We start from the raw sequence: 16,848 nt of genomic DNA, 5'->3' as shown, positions 1-16,848 counted from the left end.
CTACAATCAGTGTGCTAGCAAAGACCAAAGTTAATAATTATTCCCATTACCTGTATCAGATGGGTCTGTGTTTTTAGAACTTCTTTTACTGTTTCTGAAACAATAGATTTTAAAACCAAGAAAATGGTAGGAAAACATTCAAAGTTATCTTTTCCAGTTTTCATATCATGTTACTTCATAAATTGAATTTCAAATGTATATAAGCACGCCATTTGCAAAAGAAACTCTGTTCATTCCTAATAAAAGGAACTCAGGATACCAGAGACATTGACTATCCTGGTGGTTAGGGTGTAAATGAGAAAGACATTCACCTTACAACATTATTCTAATCAAGAAAATATGCAAGAGTAAAGAATAAAAATTTCTTCCCTTCTTTCCCTCCCAAAGTGAAAATTCAAAGGAATCTCCCACAGATTTCTTACCATTTTATAAAGATCTGAAACACTGATCTGATCTGAATCCACAACCTCAAAGTCCTTCCGAGGAACTAAATCTAGGCCCAAATGTCTGCAAAAGAGAAGGAACAATGGTAAGTATAATACATTAGTGATGTTATACATCACTGCTATCTACTACATATGCTTACTCAAGGCAGAGACACAAGAAACACTAAGCTATTTCTTTTTGCAATTTTTAATCATTAAAATGATAATCCTTCTAAATAAAATTAAATGCAAATATCAAACAAAAACCACTATGAGCTTGTTACTTTTTGTTCACTGGCTTAAGTGGAGCTATAGCAATTAACGCTAGTTGAAGCTTTTGACCAATGTGTTGGTGCAGTATCCAGAACAATTAATTTCATAGACAGAAACACAGTAGGCAAATAAAGTTACTACTCTGTAGTATGTGAGCAGATTCTTTCACTAGAAAATGAAAAAGTTGCATTAGTAACCCTTTTCAAATCTGCAAATAGATACTGTGCCTTAAGAAGCTGCTTTGAAATTCCTGGTGTTCATGCAAATAAATCCCCCAACTTTATCATTGTACAAACCTACTATTTTTTCTTATGACAAACAATAACTGCAACACCAACAAGAATTTCAATCTGTATTTTTAACACTTGCATAAAAAACTCCTTTTAATTACTCTGAACTGAAATAATATTTTGGCTCGAATCAAATATTGAAACTATTTTTTTAAAAAAGTATACCAGTGCAAAGAGGATGAGCAGTTAAGAAATTCTGTAGTAAAGAAGGCAGCTCAGGTCACAGCTGCATGCGAGTAATAGAAGAATTTATCATCCAGACAAATAAATGAACAACTATTAGGAATTAATAAACAATTGTAGATTGCAGAACAAGACAACCTAAGAGGTGTCAAATCCCAAATTTTGCTCTGTAGATCTTCAGGTTCTGAGGCAAAAAGAGTTAAGGGCATTACAATACAAAGCTACTCTAAACACACACATTTGGAGTAAAATTAAAGCAGCATGTGAATGAACCATTTTCCTGCTTTCATCTTAGGTAACTTTGATACTTAATTTACAGGTATTTTATATGGAAATTCTTGATAGTCTTAAAGTAAAAAATAAATCAGAAGAGGTACCGTCATGGACTACCTTTGCACTGTCACTAAGTACCAAGGAAAAGCAAAAGGCAATTTAATTTTGTAATCGGAGAGGGAAACATTCTGCACAGACTTGGTCCTGATGGCAAATGAAAAATTTTATTTGAAGAAAACCTCTCAGGTACCACAGAATAATTGGATGGTGCAATAAACAGAAGCCTCCAGGCAATACAGAGTCTGTATCTGAGCACTTTAAGCAACAGCAAGGAAGAACCAGTGGTGTGTAGGAAGCCCAGTCACCTTTGCTGACCACTGCACTTTTAATCATCTCCTATAAGTTTCCCAACGCCATAGTTCTTATCGAAACTTTGATTAATCAGGTTTTCCTTCCTTATATTCCTAAACCATTGTATCTCAAAAATATAGCTCAGCCCTGGCCCACTTGCTGGCAAATAACTGCAATTAAAATATTGTACTGACAAACTGGAATTTCCACATTCTTAGTTCTTTGCCAAAGCCAATTATATTTTCAATGGAAAAAGGAACAATTTTCCTCCTTTAATGCAGTTTTCATGCCAAATACCAGCTTCTAAACTCTAAGGCTAAATTGTGAAAGTGATGGTTATACTCATTTTACACATTTTGTTTTTATAAAATCTATCAAACACAACTTATCTCCGGGCCAAGACCAGTAAATGAAAACTGCAGCTGCAAAGACAAAAATTGCTTTATCTGTTTACCAAATGAAAATTATTAAAATAAGAACGCACTAGGTAATCCTTAACTGCAGCTGCCATTTGAGTCTACTTATAATAGAAATTCCAAAAATAGAACAGAAAAAAATGGTAACAGGTAAAAATAGTAATATGCAAAAAGCCTACTTCAAAGTTTTTTAAAAAACATTGATGCTCATTATATTCATTCAGTTTTACTGAATCTGAATACCTAAACCACCTCAAAACCAGCCTGTCACTCACGTGTCCACACACCCACCCCTAAAGAAAATTCATAAAGAAATTTCTCCTCAACATATCGATATTAACACATTATTTTATAACGGCATTATCAAATACACTTGTAATCGCATGAGTTTTAAAGTTTTACTGAAAAAACTGCCAAAGCTAATCATAGCCTGATATTGTTCTGTTCTTATTGTTTCAACTCTCTAAAGAACTGAGGTCACAAGCAGTTGGACTCATTACTGAATACATGACAAAGGTACTATCTTCTACTTAATAATGTTCAATACAAGTGCAGTAGCATCCCTGTGAAACTTATCTCTTATCCTATTTTTAGTTAAATCCCTTAACACCGTGGATTCCCAGCCCAGAAGATTCTCATTCTCTAATACTATGTTAATCCTGCACAACACTTGCTCCCAGCAAGTAAAGGTGTCTTTTGCTTGAGTACTAATATGCTGTCATCTATTGCGTAGGTGAAAGTTCAGGTTTATGCATTTAATTTGTATCAATTATTTTTTTTTTGTCTGCAAAGGACTGACAAATAACGCCTGGAAAGGCCATGACAGTCAGTGGCCCACTTTCACTCTCTATTATCAAATACTTGGGGAATACAATAACATCAGCTGCCAAGCAGTATTTCTCCAAAACACAGCATGCATAAAAATTAGGTAATGGTCTGGTTTGTTTACTTGACAGTTCCTCTCTTCACAGTACTTTTTTCTACAAGCAAATTCATGTGCTTTTTTACTCTGCCTTAACATTGAGCTGCCTTTCAAAAATATTTCCCCCATCTACCTACAAAATATGCCCAAGCTGATCAACTACCACTCAGAATCTCTCTACTTTTTCTCTCCAGTAATACAAACACAAGCTGATAGACAAAAATAATAATATTGTCAATACTGAGAAGGATGAACGTATAACTCTACTGCAGCTTAACTCGGCTTCTAGAGAAAATCAACTTGGTTTTAACAGTAATTTCAAAGAATGAGCTTAATTTCTAATATTTTCATTTATTTATAACACAAATGCTACATCATTTGGAATTCATAAAACCACAACTCATAACAACTCTTCCTAGAAGAACCTTGCAGAAATATGCCATTTGAGTAAAAAAATGTCTTTAAGACACACATCCAAACCTGAAGAACAGGTTGGGAGAACTTATCACATCTCTAAAATATGCAAGATCTCATGCCTTTGCCCCCAAAAATGTACATTTTACCTTTACTCTTTACAGTTTTAACTTTGCAGCCACCAATTTTCCTTGTATTCCTTCTCTCTCTCAAAGCTTCACTTAATATAAATCATATTTCTCTTACATAAATACATTTATAAAGGTAGCAAAGGGAAAAGAAATGATCCTGACAGTGATTCACATAAACTGTGTATTGTTTCCAACAACTCCTGAAGAACACAAGGGATGGCCACCAGAACTGCTGTCAGCATATTTAAGGGAAAATGGTAGTGGTTCAACAAACTCAAACCCAACTGGTGATGACAGGAAGTGTGATTTTCATGCTTGCATCACTACTTCCCAAATAATACAATGCATTACTGATCAAGGTCAGGAGAAAAGTACCTTTACACATTAAGTTAGCATATATGCCATACATTAGATGCGTAAGATACCCTCTTTTCTGAGAGGTACTTGGACACGGAATGTCTCCTATTAGATTGTACTATCTTGAATAATTACAGATCAGCTCAGATTGTATGTATTTAAGCTTCTCGGTTAACAATAATACATGTTAATAATGACACATTTATTTTATTTGCAAATTTCAAGCATGATAGAATAAGCAATGAATATTATGACATTATTTGAGAAAGGGTAGTACTATGTGAATGTGTATATGAAAATCATTAGTGTTTTTTTAACAGATTAAGACATCTGGTCATGAGTTTCATGATACAACTCAGAGAGAAGATACACAAAAAAGTGACAGAACTCTCCCAGAAATTATATCGGAAAGAGCGATATTGCAGAAAGACCCTCCAAACCCCCAGACACCTGTATTTAAATACTGCATAGTGTACACAATCTTTTCAATCATATGCCTTTTTATGCAGTTCCTTTATTGACACACTCTTCTGTTTCTGCTTGTGCCTCTGATATCACATACCTGAAGATCAGTACCTGGTTCTTATCTAGTAAGAAATACAGATTTTTTTTTTTCCTAAACAAGCACCCTAGGCAGATTAATTTAATCATTAACATATTTATATTTACTGATTTCACTACTAGTTTTCCATAATTGTAATGCATTAGATTTACCTTGATAGTTTTAAACTACTCTGTAGTTAATAATCTTACATTTAATTTTTTTTGGTAAAGTCTATAGCCACCTCATTGAACAACGTTTTCTCTTCTTCGCTGCACTGCACCGCTGTCTACTCTCCTCAGCTTTTTTTCTTACAGCACTTCCACAGCTTCCTGTTGCTAATTTCATCCATACACTCTTTGAGCAAAAATGCCTAAGCATAGTGCTCAAAAATGGTCTCTTGGTTCCCATTTCCTCTACTGGGAATGATAATGGAAAATATCTGTAACTCTGCACTGCAGAACAATGACTTGATGCAATCTATTAGTCTATGTCCTTCAGAGCTTGCTTTCAACAAGAGAGAAATGAAACGTAGCATGGGGGCTGGCTAAATCTTCACCAAGGTATTCAAGTATGTCTCTCGGATAGAGTGCTGAAGTGGGTGACTAAGGAACAGAGTCATAAAGATACATTAGTGAAAAACACCTCACTTTGTTCCTTAGTTGTCATCTTGGAGAATTCCTTCCCCCATATGTTAATTAGCGCTAATCCTACTCCTAAAAAGAAGCAGTCCTCTGTGCTTGAGGAGGGTGGTATTTCCTTTGAAAAGGTCATATATATGTAATGCAAAACTTACCTGTCCAATACAGTATCTCAGAACAAATCAAGTTCTTGAGAAGAGCTAGTTTTTGTCTAATGGCAATTTATCAACATTTCAGCTTCTATCGGAACCGCAGTCTTCTTTGGCTCAAAAAAAAACCAAACCAACCTCTCTACAAATTCACCATGGAACTGACCAAAGAAAATCTAAACCTCTGAGAAATCTCACCAACAGCCAAATACGTAGATTATATGTTACAGTTACATTAAACATCTAAATATTACAGGCTCAGTTCCAGTGTTACTGCTGACAGTGAGATTTTCTACTTATTGCATCAGCCATTAAAATACTTCTTCAATTGACAAATGGGTTTTTAGTATCTACGAACAGGTAGGTACTCCCAGACTTAATATTCACAATACTGATACAAAGTAAGTAAACAGACCTAGACTTTAGAAGTGCAGATAGTCTCAGGAAAGACCTGCTACTAAGTAAGCAGCTCGCTTTATAGTAATAGTAGAAGAACTATGCAATGAACCCACTGTAAAAAGTTGTATTTGATTTCCAAATAATGAAATGTTCTAGCTGTGTACAAATACTACTGGAAGGAAAATGTTGATTTGTTGTTGTTGTTGTTGTTGTTGTTGTTGTTTTAATAAAAGCTATTTAAAAAGAATTAGAACAAACAGTACCCAGGCGGTACCTGTACTTACTCATTGCCCCAGTCCAGCCTCACTGTGAGGTGTCTCTTGACCTCCCGCACCTGATCCTGTGTCAAGTGACCTGACAGCAGCTGTCTGCGCAGGTCAATGAGCTCATTCATCACATGGCGCAGTTTGTAGAAAAGATCTACCTTATGCTTCTGTAAAGGCATATTTTTGGGAGGAGAGGGGAAGAGAGTGAGAGAGGAAGAAAGAAAGAAAAGGGAGGGACAAGGAGGGGAGAGAAAAAGGGGAAAAGAGAGATGGGAGAGAGATTAATAAGTTTGGAAAGAGAAAGAGTGTGAGAAATAAGAAAGAGAAAGAGAGAAAGAGATATTAATAAGTTACCAAATTTTCATTTAATTAGCCTAGAGGAACATTAATCCACTTTGTACAAGCTTTAAAATATTTACATCAAAAAGTAGTGTTAACTGATGCTTTTTAAATTGTGTAACTTTTTATTTCTAAAGTTTAGGCTCACTCTGCTGAGGGGTCCATTTGCTGATGGAACCTAATGCTGTAGATGATTCATTATGTGTAGCAGTGATTGCTTATTCCAATCATATAATAAATTCAAAGCTTTAGATTTAAGGTAGCAGAGGTGAAAAGGTTTGTTTTCTGTCAGCAGCTAACTTCACGTCTCTGGACACTTCACTACAACAGAAAACCACTTTTAATTTTTTTGATATTCCAATTACTAAAGTTTACCCACCTACGTTAGGTGGCGGGATATGAATAGTCATTATCTGCACTCTAAAAGGAACTAAAGTAATCAATGATAAAATCGACCTGCAAAACTACTTAAAAAGAAGAAAATCATCATAGATAGTGAAAAAAACCCACTATATTACCACCAGCAATTGAAAAAAAGAGTCCCAACAACTAACAACACAATCCTTCCCAAAAGAACTAGTATTCTTCAAACGTGAAAAAAACCCCCACCAAAACCCAAACAAAAACCGAAATCAACAACAGAAAACAAAGATAAACCTACAATAACAACAAAACACACACGCAAAAACCCCACCCCTCAAAAAACAACAAAAAACCCCACAAAAACCAACCCCCCCAATCAGACAGAACTTGAAATACTTTTTTCCCCCTTGCAGGAAATAACTATGTGGAAAGTCCAGAAAAAGAGAGTCTGAGGCTCACAAAACCAGCTGCCCGTCAGCACCCAAACTACTCCAGTATCTGCTACATGGGAATTGCATGTCAAGGCTTGTCGACAACACCACCAACAAAAACCTCTCCCGTTTCAGTTAAATCCTGGGGTTTTTTAAACAACTAAGCTCCATTTCTACCTGTATGCAAAGCTTGAAACATTTGAATCTCACTTAGGGGAAATACTGACTAGATGGACTGAAATTGAGGTTTCGCAAGCTAGCACTGTACTGACTGCACTTTTTCTTGGAAATTAGTGTTTCATAAAAGCTCTCTAAATAAATATACCTGCATTTATCAAGACTAGATCTGATAGAAGAACATCCACAAAGAAAAACATAATATGTTACAATGGAAAACGCTTATTAGAAAAAAATGGTTTTTGCTTGTTTTACTAAAAATAGGATGAGATGAAAAAAGAATTTCCATCTAATTGAGTTTGTTTTCCTACAAGACCACTAGATTTGCCTGACTTAGGAAAACAGATTTCAATGCACTCCATTTTGATGAGCACTTTATTAATTTCTCTGAACTTAATTATACAGCTGTTTTGCTGAAGCAGGTTAAGCACAGATGGAATCATCTGCTCTTCCTAACAATTTTAGGATGAAAAGATGCACCGATCTTTCAACTACGCATCAAAATTGGTTCTGGTCCCAGCAGAAAAAATGACATATAGACACTAGATCCAACAGAAAGACATATATTTCCAGAGCTGAAATACTTATCCTAGGAAGATAATCATGCATAGCTGATAAGTATAAAATGACTAGATTTCTGTTTAGGTTTCTTCAGTAAATGTGGTCCAAAGTAATTCACACATGAGCTGAAGAAGACAGCAGGTATAGTGAATGCCTGTTTTTATATGCTATTTATGTGAACAATAAAAGGTTTAACCTCCTCTAACTCACGATGAAGACAACAGAGTTTGAGACTATCAAATAAGCAAGTTAGGTATATACTATCAATAAAACAGTTGGTAAGGAAATGATCATGAAAATGAGCTCCAAAATCATCATATTCAGACTCCCCACATAAACCTGCTGAAAGAGCCACTCCCTCACTCGTGTAATGACGGTTTAGGGCTGGCAATGAATCCAAGTCCAGAGCCCTTTGCTGGTTAAATTACTGTATGCTCTGGAGTTATATTTACGCACTTATTTTTTTACTTAAGTATACTTACTTGAAATACAAATAAATGAGAAATGAGATTGTAGAAGAGAATTTTGTAAAAGCGAGTCACATTAGGTCCTATGCAATGATTAAAAACAAAACAATAAACAACAAACCTCAAACTCGAACCTCTGTCAAAACTCAAACACCTCTCTTTCGTTCTATATTCATGACCATAGGCCCTTTTCAGCTTTCGTTCTCAGACTTACTCTTAAAAAAAGATTTCATTCTTCTTAAAACAGAATGATCAAGTATGGATAGATTGCTAAAGATATGGCATCCTTTTCAGAAAATACAAGATCCCCTATAAGGAAGGAAGAATTATCAGAAAGTGGAAAACCAGAGAAGCTGTAGCTGTGATCTCAGGCAGTTATGAAGTGACCCAGAGATGCAAGACCCATGAAAGGGAAGGAGAGGAGAGAGCTAGAACAGAGCTGCAGGTAGCTCAGTTCCAGGTTTGAAGGCAGTAAAGAGTTTAAGCAATCACGTAACATTTCTAATGCTCCTCCTCCCACTGCAAGAGTCTAGTGACTAATAAGCTCCATTTGGAAGAGAGGGAGGGAGATGCACATATTTTAATGACTTTCTTCTGCCTTCTCTTTCAAGAATAAAAGGCCTTCAAAATTCAACACTAATCTAAGCTGATCAAGATTTCTACCCCTATGAAAAGTAAACTAATTAAATTGAAACAGATTATCCTGGACACCATAAGTATTAGAGCCATTCAAGCAATTTTAGTGAGAGCAACATCATAAACAAATGCCAAACTTTACCACCTTTTTAGCAGCTAAATTTAAAAAAAAAAATGCCTTGGGGGAAATTAATTTAGTTTACTGTCAATTAAAATAGAGTTGGGAGGTGAGAATCAAAGAAACCTAAACCACTTTGTCTCCACCCTCCCCAGGCCCAACTTCACTCCTCCATTCCCAACTCCCGTGGGCTGCAGCCATCAGGACAAACCTGCTTTGGTGCCATCCTTCCTCGACTGCGCTGTGCACGGATACCTGCTACTCTGATGCATTTTCTACTCCTCTGGCCTCAGAGCTGGGGCTGGTTCTCACTCCCTTTCCCTCATCCTCACTTTCTTTCTCAAACATGCTGTCCCAGAGGCACCAGCAGCTCTGCCCTGCAGCAGGTCCCCAGCAGAACCAGCTGGAATCAGCCTCATCCCACAGAGATCCCAGTGCCAACACCTGGGCACAGCACCCAACACAGGTGTTTGGGGTTTTCTGAACAGCTAATCACAGAAAATAAACCTGCACTCACATGAGCACAAAGCTGTTTCATGCTTCAGTGCAAGAAGACAATTTGCCTGTTTCATGCCTATAGTGGCTTTGAAATACTGAGGCTGCCTTTGTCATTATTTCCTAAATAAATACCACAAAATACAAAAATGTATAGAAGTCTGCTATATTGTGGAAGATGACCTATCTATAGTCATTTTGTTGCCGTGACTTCATTTAACACTGCTGTGAAGAAGTCAGGATTTTGCCTCTCTCAAGAGCAGCCCCTCAAGACATTTCCTATAGAATTGCCTTAGTCTTTATAGGGTAGAGGGACCCCAAAAATTATTTTCCTTAGAAAAACAAGTGAGTGGCTTTTCCCAGGTTCCTTGTTATGGATTTCAGTGTCTAAATTAGATATTGAAGCCTGCGAGCGTCATCAGCACATGAAAGAAAATAGTAAAACTGGAAGCAACACAAGACTCACGCCTTTCTTTTTCAGTTTCATCTGGATTTTTTAATGAAGCAAATCATTTCATAGTAAAGCTCTGCTGGAATTTATAGATTTGTGCAATATTTATAGTTTAATCTTACCAAAAATCTCTAACATTATTACCACACGAACCTTAAACACTACCTATCAAACTGGACAGTATTCATCAAGTGCCTGTTGATGCCTAATGGCCGCGCCTTGCAAGTCAGTACAAGGATGCCTTGGGAACAGGGAAAGAACCGAAGGAAAATGTGTGCGAGATGGGATTAGTATACAGGTATCGAGACTGGCAAACACAGAAAAGGAAAGGAATTTGAGAACACAATGCTTGCAGATACTTATGTGTTCTACATGTGTGCCTAGACACCTAGTCCTGTTTTGTTACAGAACTAATACATAGGACTATATATAACTATAGGGCTTTAATAACAGTTAAAATGTAGAAAACAAAAAGGTAAAAGTAACATCAAGCAAGCATAAAGTAAATTACAACTTCTTACTATAAAACTACAAAGTACAACGGGTAGTGATACCACCCTGGAATTTTCCCAGAGTCTGGGGTTGAGCTCACACTTTTCCACATCACACCATTTAATAAACATCAGTCTTTTAAACAAGTAACAGACTGAGAAAGGAGGGCACCACAGTTTTGGTTTATTTCCATTTTTTTTTTTATCCTGAAGTTCTCTATTTATCAGTAAGGATGCATTAACATCAATATTATTTACTCTCTCCTATGAATATTCATAGATTTTAGCTTCAAACAAACTATTTACTCTAATATAAATCTGTTTTAAATTGATTCTCTACTGTATTCACAAACGGCATGTCAATTTACAGTGCATATTAGAGCACAGTAAATTAGAGTGACAGAAAAAAGACGATCTCACATTGTTGGTAATATATTCTTCAGACCCTTTTTCCAATGAAAATGTCTAAAATAGCTTAGAATATTGACACATGGCAAAGGGAAAACTTAAACGGTAAAATAGAATGATGGAACACCAATAAAGCAAAAGCAGAGCAAAGTGACGAAATTACTCTAAATTACTGCCTATGAAGGACAGCGGGTAACATTTAAACCTGTTATCACAATGCTCTGATCTCAAGTTCAGATCTCTCCATAAAATAATAATAAGAAAAATATTTATGAAGGATTAGTACCATTCTTCAAGAAGAGCTTTTTCCTATTTGTTTGTATCATCTCACAAACCTCAAATATCTAACTTAAAGATGCAATTCAGAATATATTTTATTGATAGTAATGCAGTATGGTACAAATAACATAATATTTTCCATTTCCCTTCTAAACAACTTTTCCACTTTAGAAATCAGTTCTATGACATATGTAAATACCTCCAAGTACAAGTTGATACGCTCACTAGCACTAAAGACGTGCACCTTGTCTAACAGAGCAATCTGGGAAAAGTAGCAGATGACAACATTTAACAGTTACTGAAAAAATTTTACATAAATCTGACACTGCTTTCATGTCTGCTTTCATGCTATTAGTATTCATTTACTTTTGATCCTTTGAGGCTCTGTATCCTCATCATCAAGAAATGTAACTTGGTCAGAATGAGACAGGCATTCTGGGTATAAATTAGTCTTGTTTGGTATTTGCTTAACAGAAAAGCAGGATGCAAAGAAGGGAGATCGGTCTCCTCCAGCAAACATAAGGAGGGGCTCTGTGGGATAATTACCTTAAGAAGAAGAAAACTGTGGTTGAAGCAATACCCTGAAGTGACCCTCTGCTCCAGCCCACCCCCATCCTGGCTGCCACTGATGGCAGCTGAGGGCTGGAAAAACCTACATAATGAGATTGTGGAAGAGACTGCAGCTTACCATTATTTTGTTAAAATCCAATTGAAGCTCCTAATTCTTTAGAAGTAACAGCAACATTAACCTCATTTCATGATGTCATAACAAACTTTTAACAAAGCTAAAGGAAATTGAAATGGATAATTGTTCCAATTAACCTAGAGGTTTAAATCTTCATTCTTCATTTCTAATACTGTAAAACAAGTGATATTGACACTCCAACTCCTTTTCAATCCATATTACAATTTTTGAAGCCAGTTCCAAATCTTATGCATATTAAATGTACTTAGTTTATTTTCATTTTTGAAATGTAAGAATAAACAATTTAAGATAAGTTTATTTTCCTGAGGGAAAAAAAAAATGCATGCAAGGTTTTGGTAATTTAATCAAGGACGATTTCTTGGGTTTTAGCTTCCTGGTGTCCTGCCTCACTTTTGAATGGCTTTATCATGTCATATAACTGTTAAAAGGACAAAACAAGAAGACAAACATTTTACTTTATCATATTTCTTCAGAAGAATTACTAACTAAACTAGATAAATATAAGTTAACCTTCTCAAACACAATACAGTAAGGAAAGAGCCCAAGAACACTCCCCAGCATGTGGCCCCAAGTATCAATCAGAATAAGATCAGCACAACTAAACCAGAAATATGAGTGAAGGAGGAAGGTCTATAAACCAACTAAAGAGGAAAAAAATATCCTTGATATACATATATAGCTGAGTTTTGCAGCTAATTATTCTGTTATGCCTCTGGAAGATGTATAAAGACCTTCTGAGTCGACTATTCACAGCTTACACCTTCAAGACCCTCTCGGAGCTTGAAAAGCATAATTTTCCTTTTCCTTTTTTACATGAAGAATAGATTATCCTGACTGCAAGACTGTAGAGTTTGAGGGCTCGAGAAAAACTAGAAATAGCATGAGACCTGTGACACCATCTCCAAATTGGACAACACTGAAAATACCGGTCCAAGCATGTTGCAAGTGATGTTCAACACCACTCCCTCCACTAAAGACACAACCATCGCAATTGATGAAGTGCTACTTTTGACAAAGACCATTAACCTCTCACTGCACCATCCACATGGATCTTTGGTTATTCTGTAGCCAGCAGAAACCATCACAGACTGGTTGAGGCTCGCAGGAACCTCAGGAGGTCATCTGGTCCAACCTTCCTGGCTCAAGCAAGATCACCCAGTTGCGTTTTGAATATCTCCAATAAGGGAGACTCCATGACCTCTCTGGGCAACCTGTTCCTGTGCTTGGTCACCCACACAGTGAAAGTGTTTCCTTATGGTCAGACAGAACTGTCTGTATTTCCATTTGTGCTAGTTGCCTCATGCCCTGTCACTGGGCATCACCAATAAGAACCTGGTTCTGTCTTTTTTACACCTTCCCTTCAGGTGTGTATATACTTAGCTGGCATCTCCCCTCAGCTTCCTCTTCTCCAGGCTGAGCAGTCCCAGCTCTCTCAGCCTTTCCTTGTCTGTGAGATGCTTCAGTCCCTCACCCATTTTAGTGGCCCTTTTCTGGACTCTCTCCAATAGTTCCATGTTTCTCTTGTACTGGGCATGCCAGAGCTGGATACAGTTATGGATACAGAGCTGGATACTCCAGGTGTGGCCTTACCAGTGCTGAATGAAAGGATCAGCTCCTTTGACCAGCTGGCAACATTCTTCCTAATGCAGCCAAGAGCACAGTTGGCTTTCCTTGCTGCAAGGGTGCATTGTTTCCTCATGGTCAATTTGGTGTCCACCGGGACTCCCTGGGCCTTTTTGCAAAGCTGCTTTCTAGCAGCCCTTCATGAAGACGAGTGATATTTGCTTTGCTCCAGTCCTCAGGCACCTGTCCTGAGTGTCGTGATTTTTCATAGACGATTAACAGTGGCTTCACAGTGACATTCGCCAGCTCCCTCAGCACTTGTAAGTATATCCCATCAGGGTCCATGGACTTAGATAGGTCTAGTTTGCTTAACTATTGTCAAGCATGATCCTCGTCTATCAAGGGTAAGTCCTCCTTGCTTTAGACTTCTCTCTGGCACCTGCAATTTCTGAAGGCTGGTGAAGACTGAGGTGAAGAAGGCACTCAGCAGCTTAACCCTAGCATATCCTGTGTCTCCAGGGCCCCTGCCTCACTCAGCAGCTGCCCTACATTTTCCCTGTTTTTTCTTTTGCTCCTCACGTACTTAGAGCAGCCCCTTTTGTGGCCTTTTACATCCCTTGCCAGATGTAGCTCCAGGAGGGTTTTTGGCTCTCCTAACCCTGGTCTCTGCATGCTGGGACAGTGTCTCTATATTTCTCACAGATCCCTTGTCACTGCTTTCACCTTCTGTATACTTCCTTTTTGTGTTTCAGTTTTGCCAAGAGCTCCCTGTTGATCCATTTGAGCCTCCTGGCATCTTTGCTTGATTTCCTGCCTGCTGGGATGGACTATTCTTGCTGGAGCTTGGATGACATGATTCTTGAAACAGCCAAGTTTCTCAGATCTCTTTTATTTCCAGGGCTTTATCCCATGGGACTATTCCAAGCAGATCTCTGAAGAGGTCCAAGCAAGTCTGCTCTCCTGAAGTCCAGGGTGGTGATCCTGCTTTTTGCTCTGCTCCCTCCTCTCAGGACCCTGAGCTCTGTCATCTCAAGGTCACTGCAGGTAAGGATGCCTTTGATCTTCACATCCCTGACCTGCCCCTCCTTGCTTGTAAATTATGAGGTCCCAGCAGTGAATGAGTTTTAATAAGCAGAACTAAAATTGGTGGCAAATGTTCCCTGCTCACATCACCACCTTCCATTTTCCTTGTAGACTTGTGTCCCCTATCTACATAAAAGCACAGTCATAATGGTACTTTGCATCCCAAAATACATTTGCTGAATTATGTGGTCTTCCAGAGGGAGAACTGATTACCTTGATCCAAAGCAAGTATATTTCTTTTTTCCTCTAGAAGTTCTGATCCCACAAATCTTAGAATATTGCTAAGTCTGGCTGAAAGAAAAGGACTTTCAACCTTCTGCTGTCGCCTCTGTTACAGTCATTGCAAATGCCTCTTGCTGGAACCACTGTTCTTGAGTGCCAGCAGAGGCCACTTATTCTCTGATGTATTAGAAAAGGGGAAGCTGTGCAGCCTCCATGTGAAAAAGATATAAATCTGGAGAATTTGAGGAACACAACATATTCAATACTAACCAGCAGTATTTACCTGTCAGAGAGGTAATAAATGAAAACATTCTGCTCCGAAAGAAATTGAAGCAGTATTGAGTAAGTGTGGAAACCTCTATAATTCATACTTTTAGTAAGCTTTATCATTATTTAAATGCAAAAGAATATGGAACATTGAGAAGAAAGCTTCCTACCCATGACTAAATGGCTATATTCTTTTGCAAATACAATAAATCCCCTCCTCAAATCGCTATTTTAAGGTAATTTTCTGCACTACAGAGAATTTCTATTACCTTTCACAACAGTTTTAAAGTATAGTTAAGTGCTTTTGTCTCCACTTTGAATGAGCATGATGATATTTTTATTAGAAGGTATAGTAATAAACAATTAGCATTCACACTAATTAACAATAGTCAAGCTGTCTAAATTACAACTTACATAACAAATATCTATCACAAAATTAAAACTGATTACAGTACATAACAAGTGCCATCAGATTAATATTGTCCCCTTACTAGTGCTTTAACACTGGTGTGCCAAATTCTAAAACTGAAAATTTTTTTCTCCCCAAATCATTTCCATTACATTTAAGTGAAACATCTGCTCTTTTAATGCTATTTACATGCTTAACAGGAAACTTCACATCCAGCGGAGTTCAAGTGTATAACCCGATACTTTTATCCTTCTTCCAGCTTCTCTCGCACAGTGTCGTACAGCACACAAAATTCCTATTCTCATCACACATGTGGAGTGGTCCAGCAGTAGTACTGCTACTCTGGACCCGGTAAACACAGCAGTAACAGGCAAAATTCCAAAAGAAATGATCAGGTCTGTAGAACTGGGGCAATATATGCAATCTTAAATGTCTCTACCAATTCTTTGTCTCTATCAAGATGTTCATGCAGGTCATGAAATACAAATTCATTATGTTAGAGAAGATTTTGCCAAAAGCCAGGTTTTAAAGTTGTAATAGGAGCACCCAAAATGTTATGGAGGGAAAAAAAATAAACACATAACAAGCAACAAAAACACAACAACAAAAACAAACAAACAAAAGAAGAGCACAAATCAAACAAAACCACAAGCAAAACACAATGAAATATAGAACACAGACCATTATCGGTTTATCATGCCTTAACCTGTGATAGCATCGGTAATTTTGCTTATGAATTTTGGTCACAAAAATCTGCCTCAGAGTCAGCAAACATGAAAATTCTGTTTTTATTGTACAGTACTTTTTTCTGCAAACTGCTACTTAGTAATATCATGAACAACATTTACTCTAATTACTGCATAGACAAGTATGCAGTGTAGCCTTCTTAAATTACAATAAGAAATGAAAAATTACATAAATGTAATTAAACATCCCACTTGTTCTTAAAATCTTGACTTTAAATTAGGACTATTGTGCTGTTTAGATAGAGATTAATAGGAAATAAAAGTTTACATTCAAGTTCTACCTATAGCTTTTATTCTTGTGCAGTTAAAGGCAGATCAGGCAACACAACATGTCATTTTATTGGCTGGATGGACTGAACCCACCAGATTTACCTGATACACTGAAAACCAAGATGAGCAAAGGTTTCTGTCGGGGAGAATAACTGAACCAATGCTACGGATAAAATCACAGCTGCTTTACACACTTGAGAAACATCAATCCTAATCCCTTTTTCAAGATGCAGGGCAGGGGGAGGAAGAGTAAGAACATCCAGAATATCTTCCTGAATTATTAGAAAGTTCTAGTACTGAACCTCAACTGAAGCAGCTTTCAAAATCAGAGACCA

The 16,848-nt window shown here is 37.2% G+C and overlaps 1 protein-coding gene across 1 annotated transcript in view; it reads right to left on the bottom strand.

Annotated features, from left to right (window-relative positions):
* Positions 1-16,848, bottom strand: part of DOCK3 (dedicator of cytokinesis 3) — a gene marked incomplete at both ends in the record, with an annotated part of 193,529 nt that overhangs the window by 125,038 nt on the left and 51,643 nt on the right. The window contains 2 exon segments of the mRNA XM_080350585.1: positions 423-507; positions 6,050-6,198. Of these exon segments, the coding sequence (XP_080206711.1) occupies positions 423-507; positions 6,050-6,198 (234 nt within the window).

The sequence above is a fragment of the Nesoenas mayeri genome, assembly GCF_963082525.1.
Source record: "Nesoenas mayeri genome assembly, chromosome: 10".
NCBI classification, from domain to species: Eukaryota; Metazoa; Chordata; class Aves; order Columbiformes; family Columbidae; genus Nesoenas; species Nesoenas mayeri.
The sequence above is the reverse complement of the archived record's forward strand: the minus strand, read 5'-3'. Positions and strand labels throughout refer to the sequence as shown.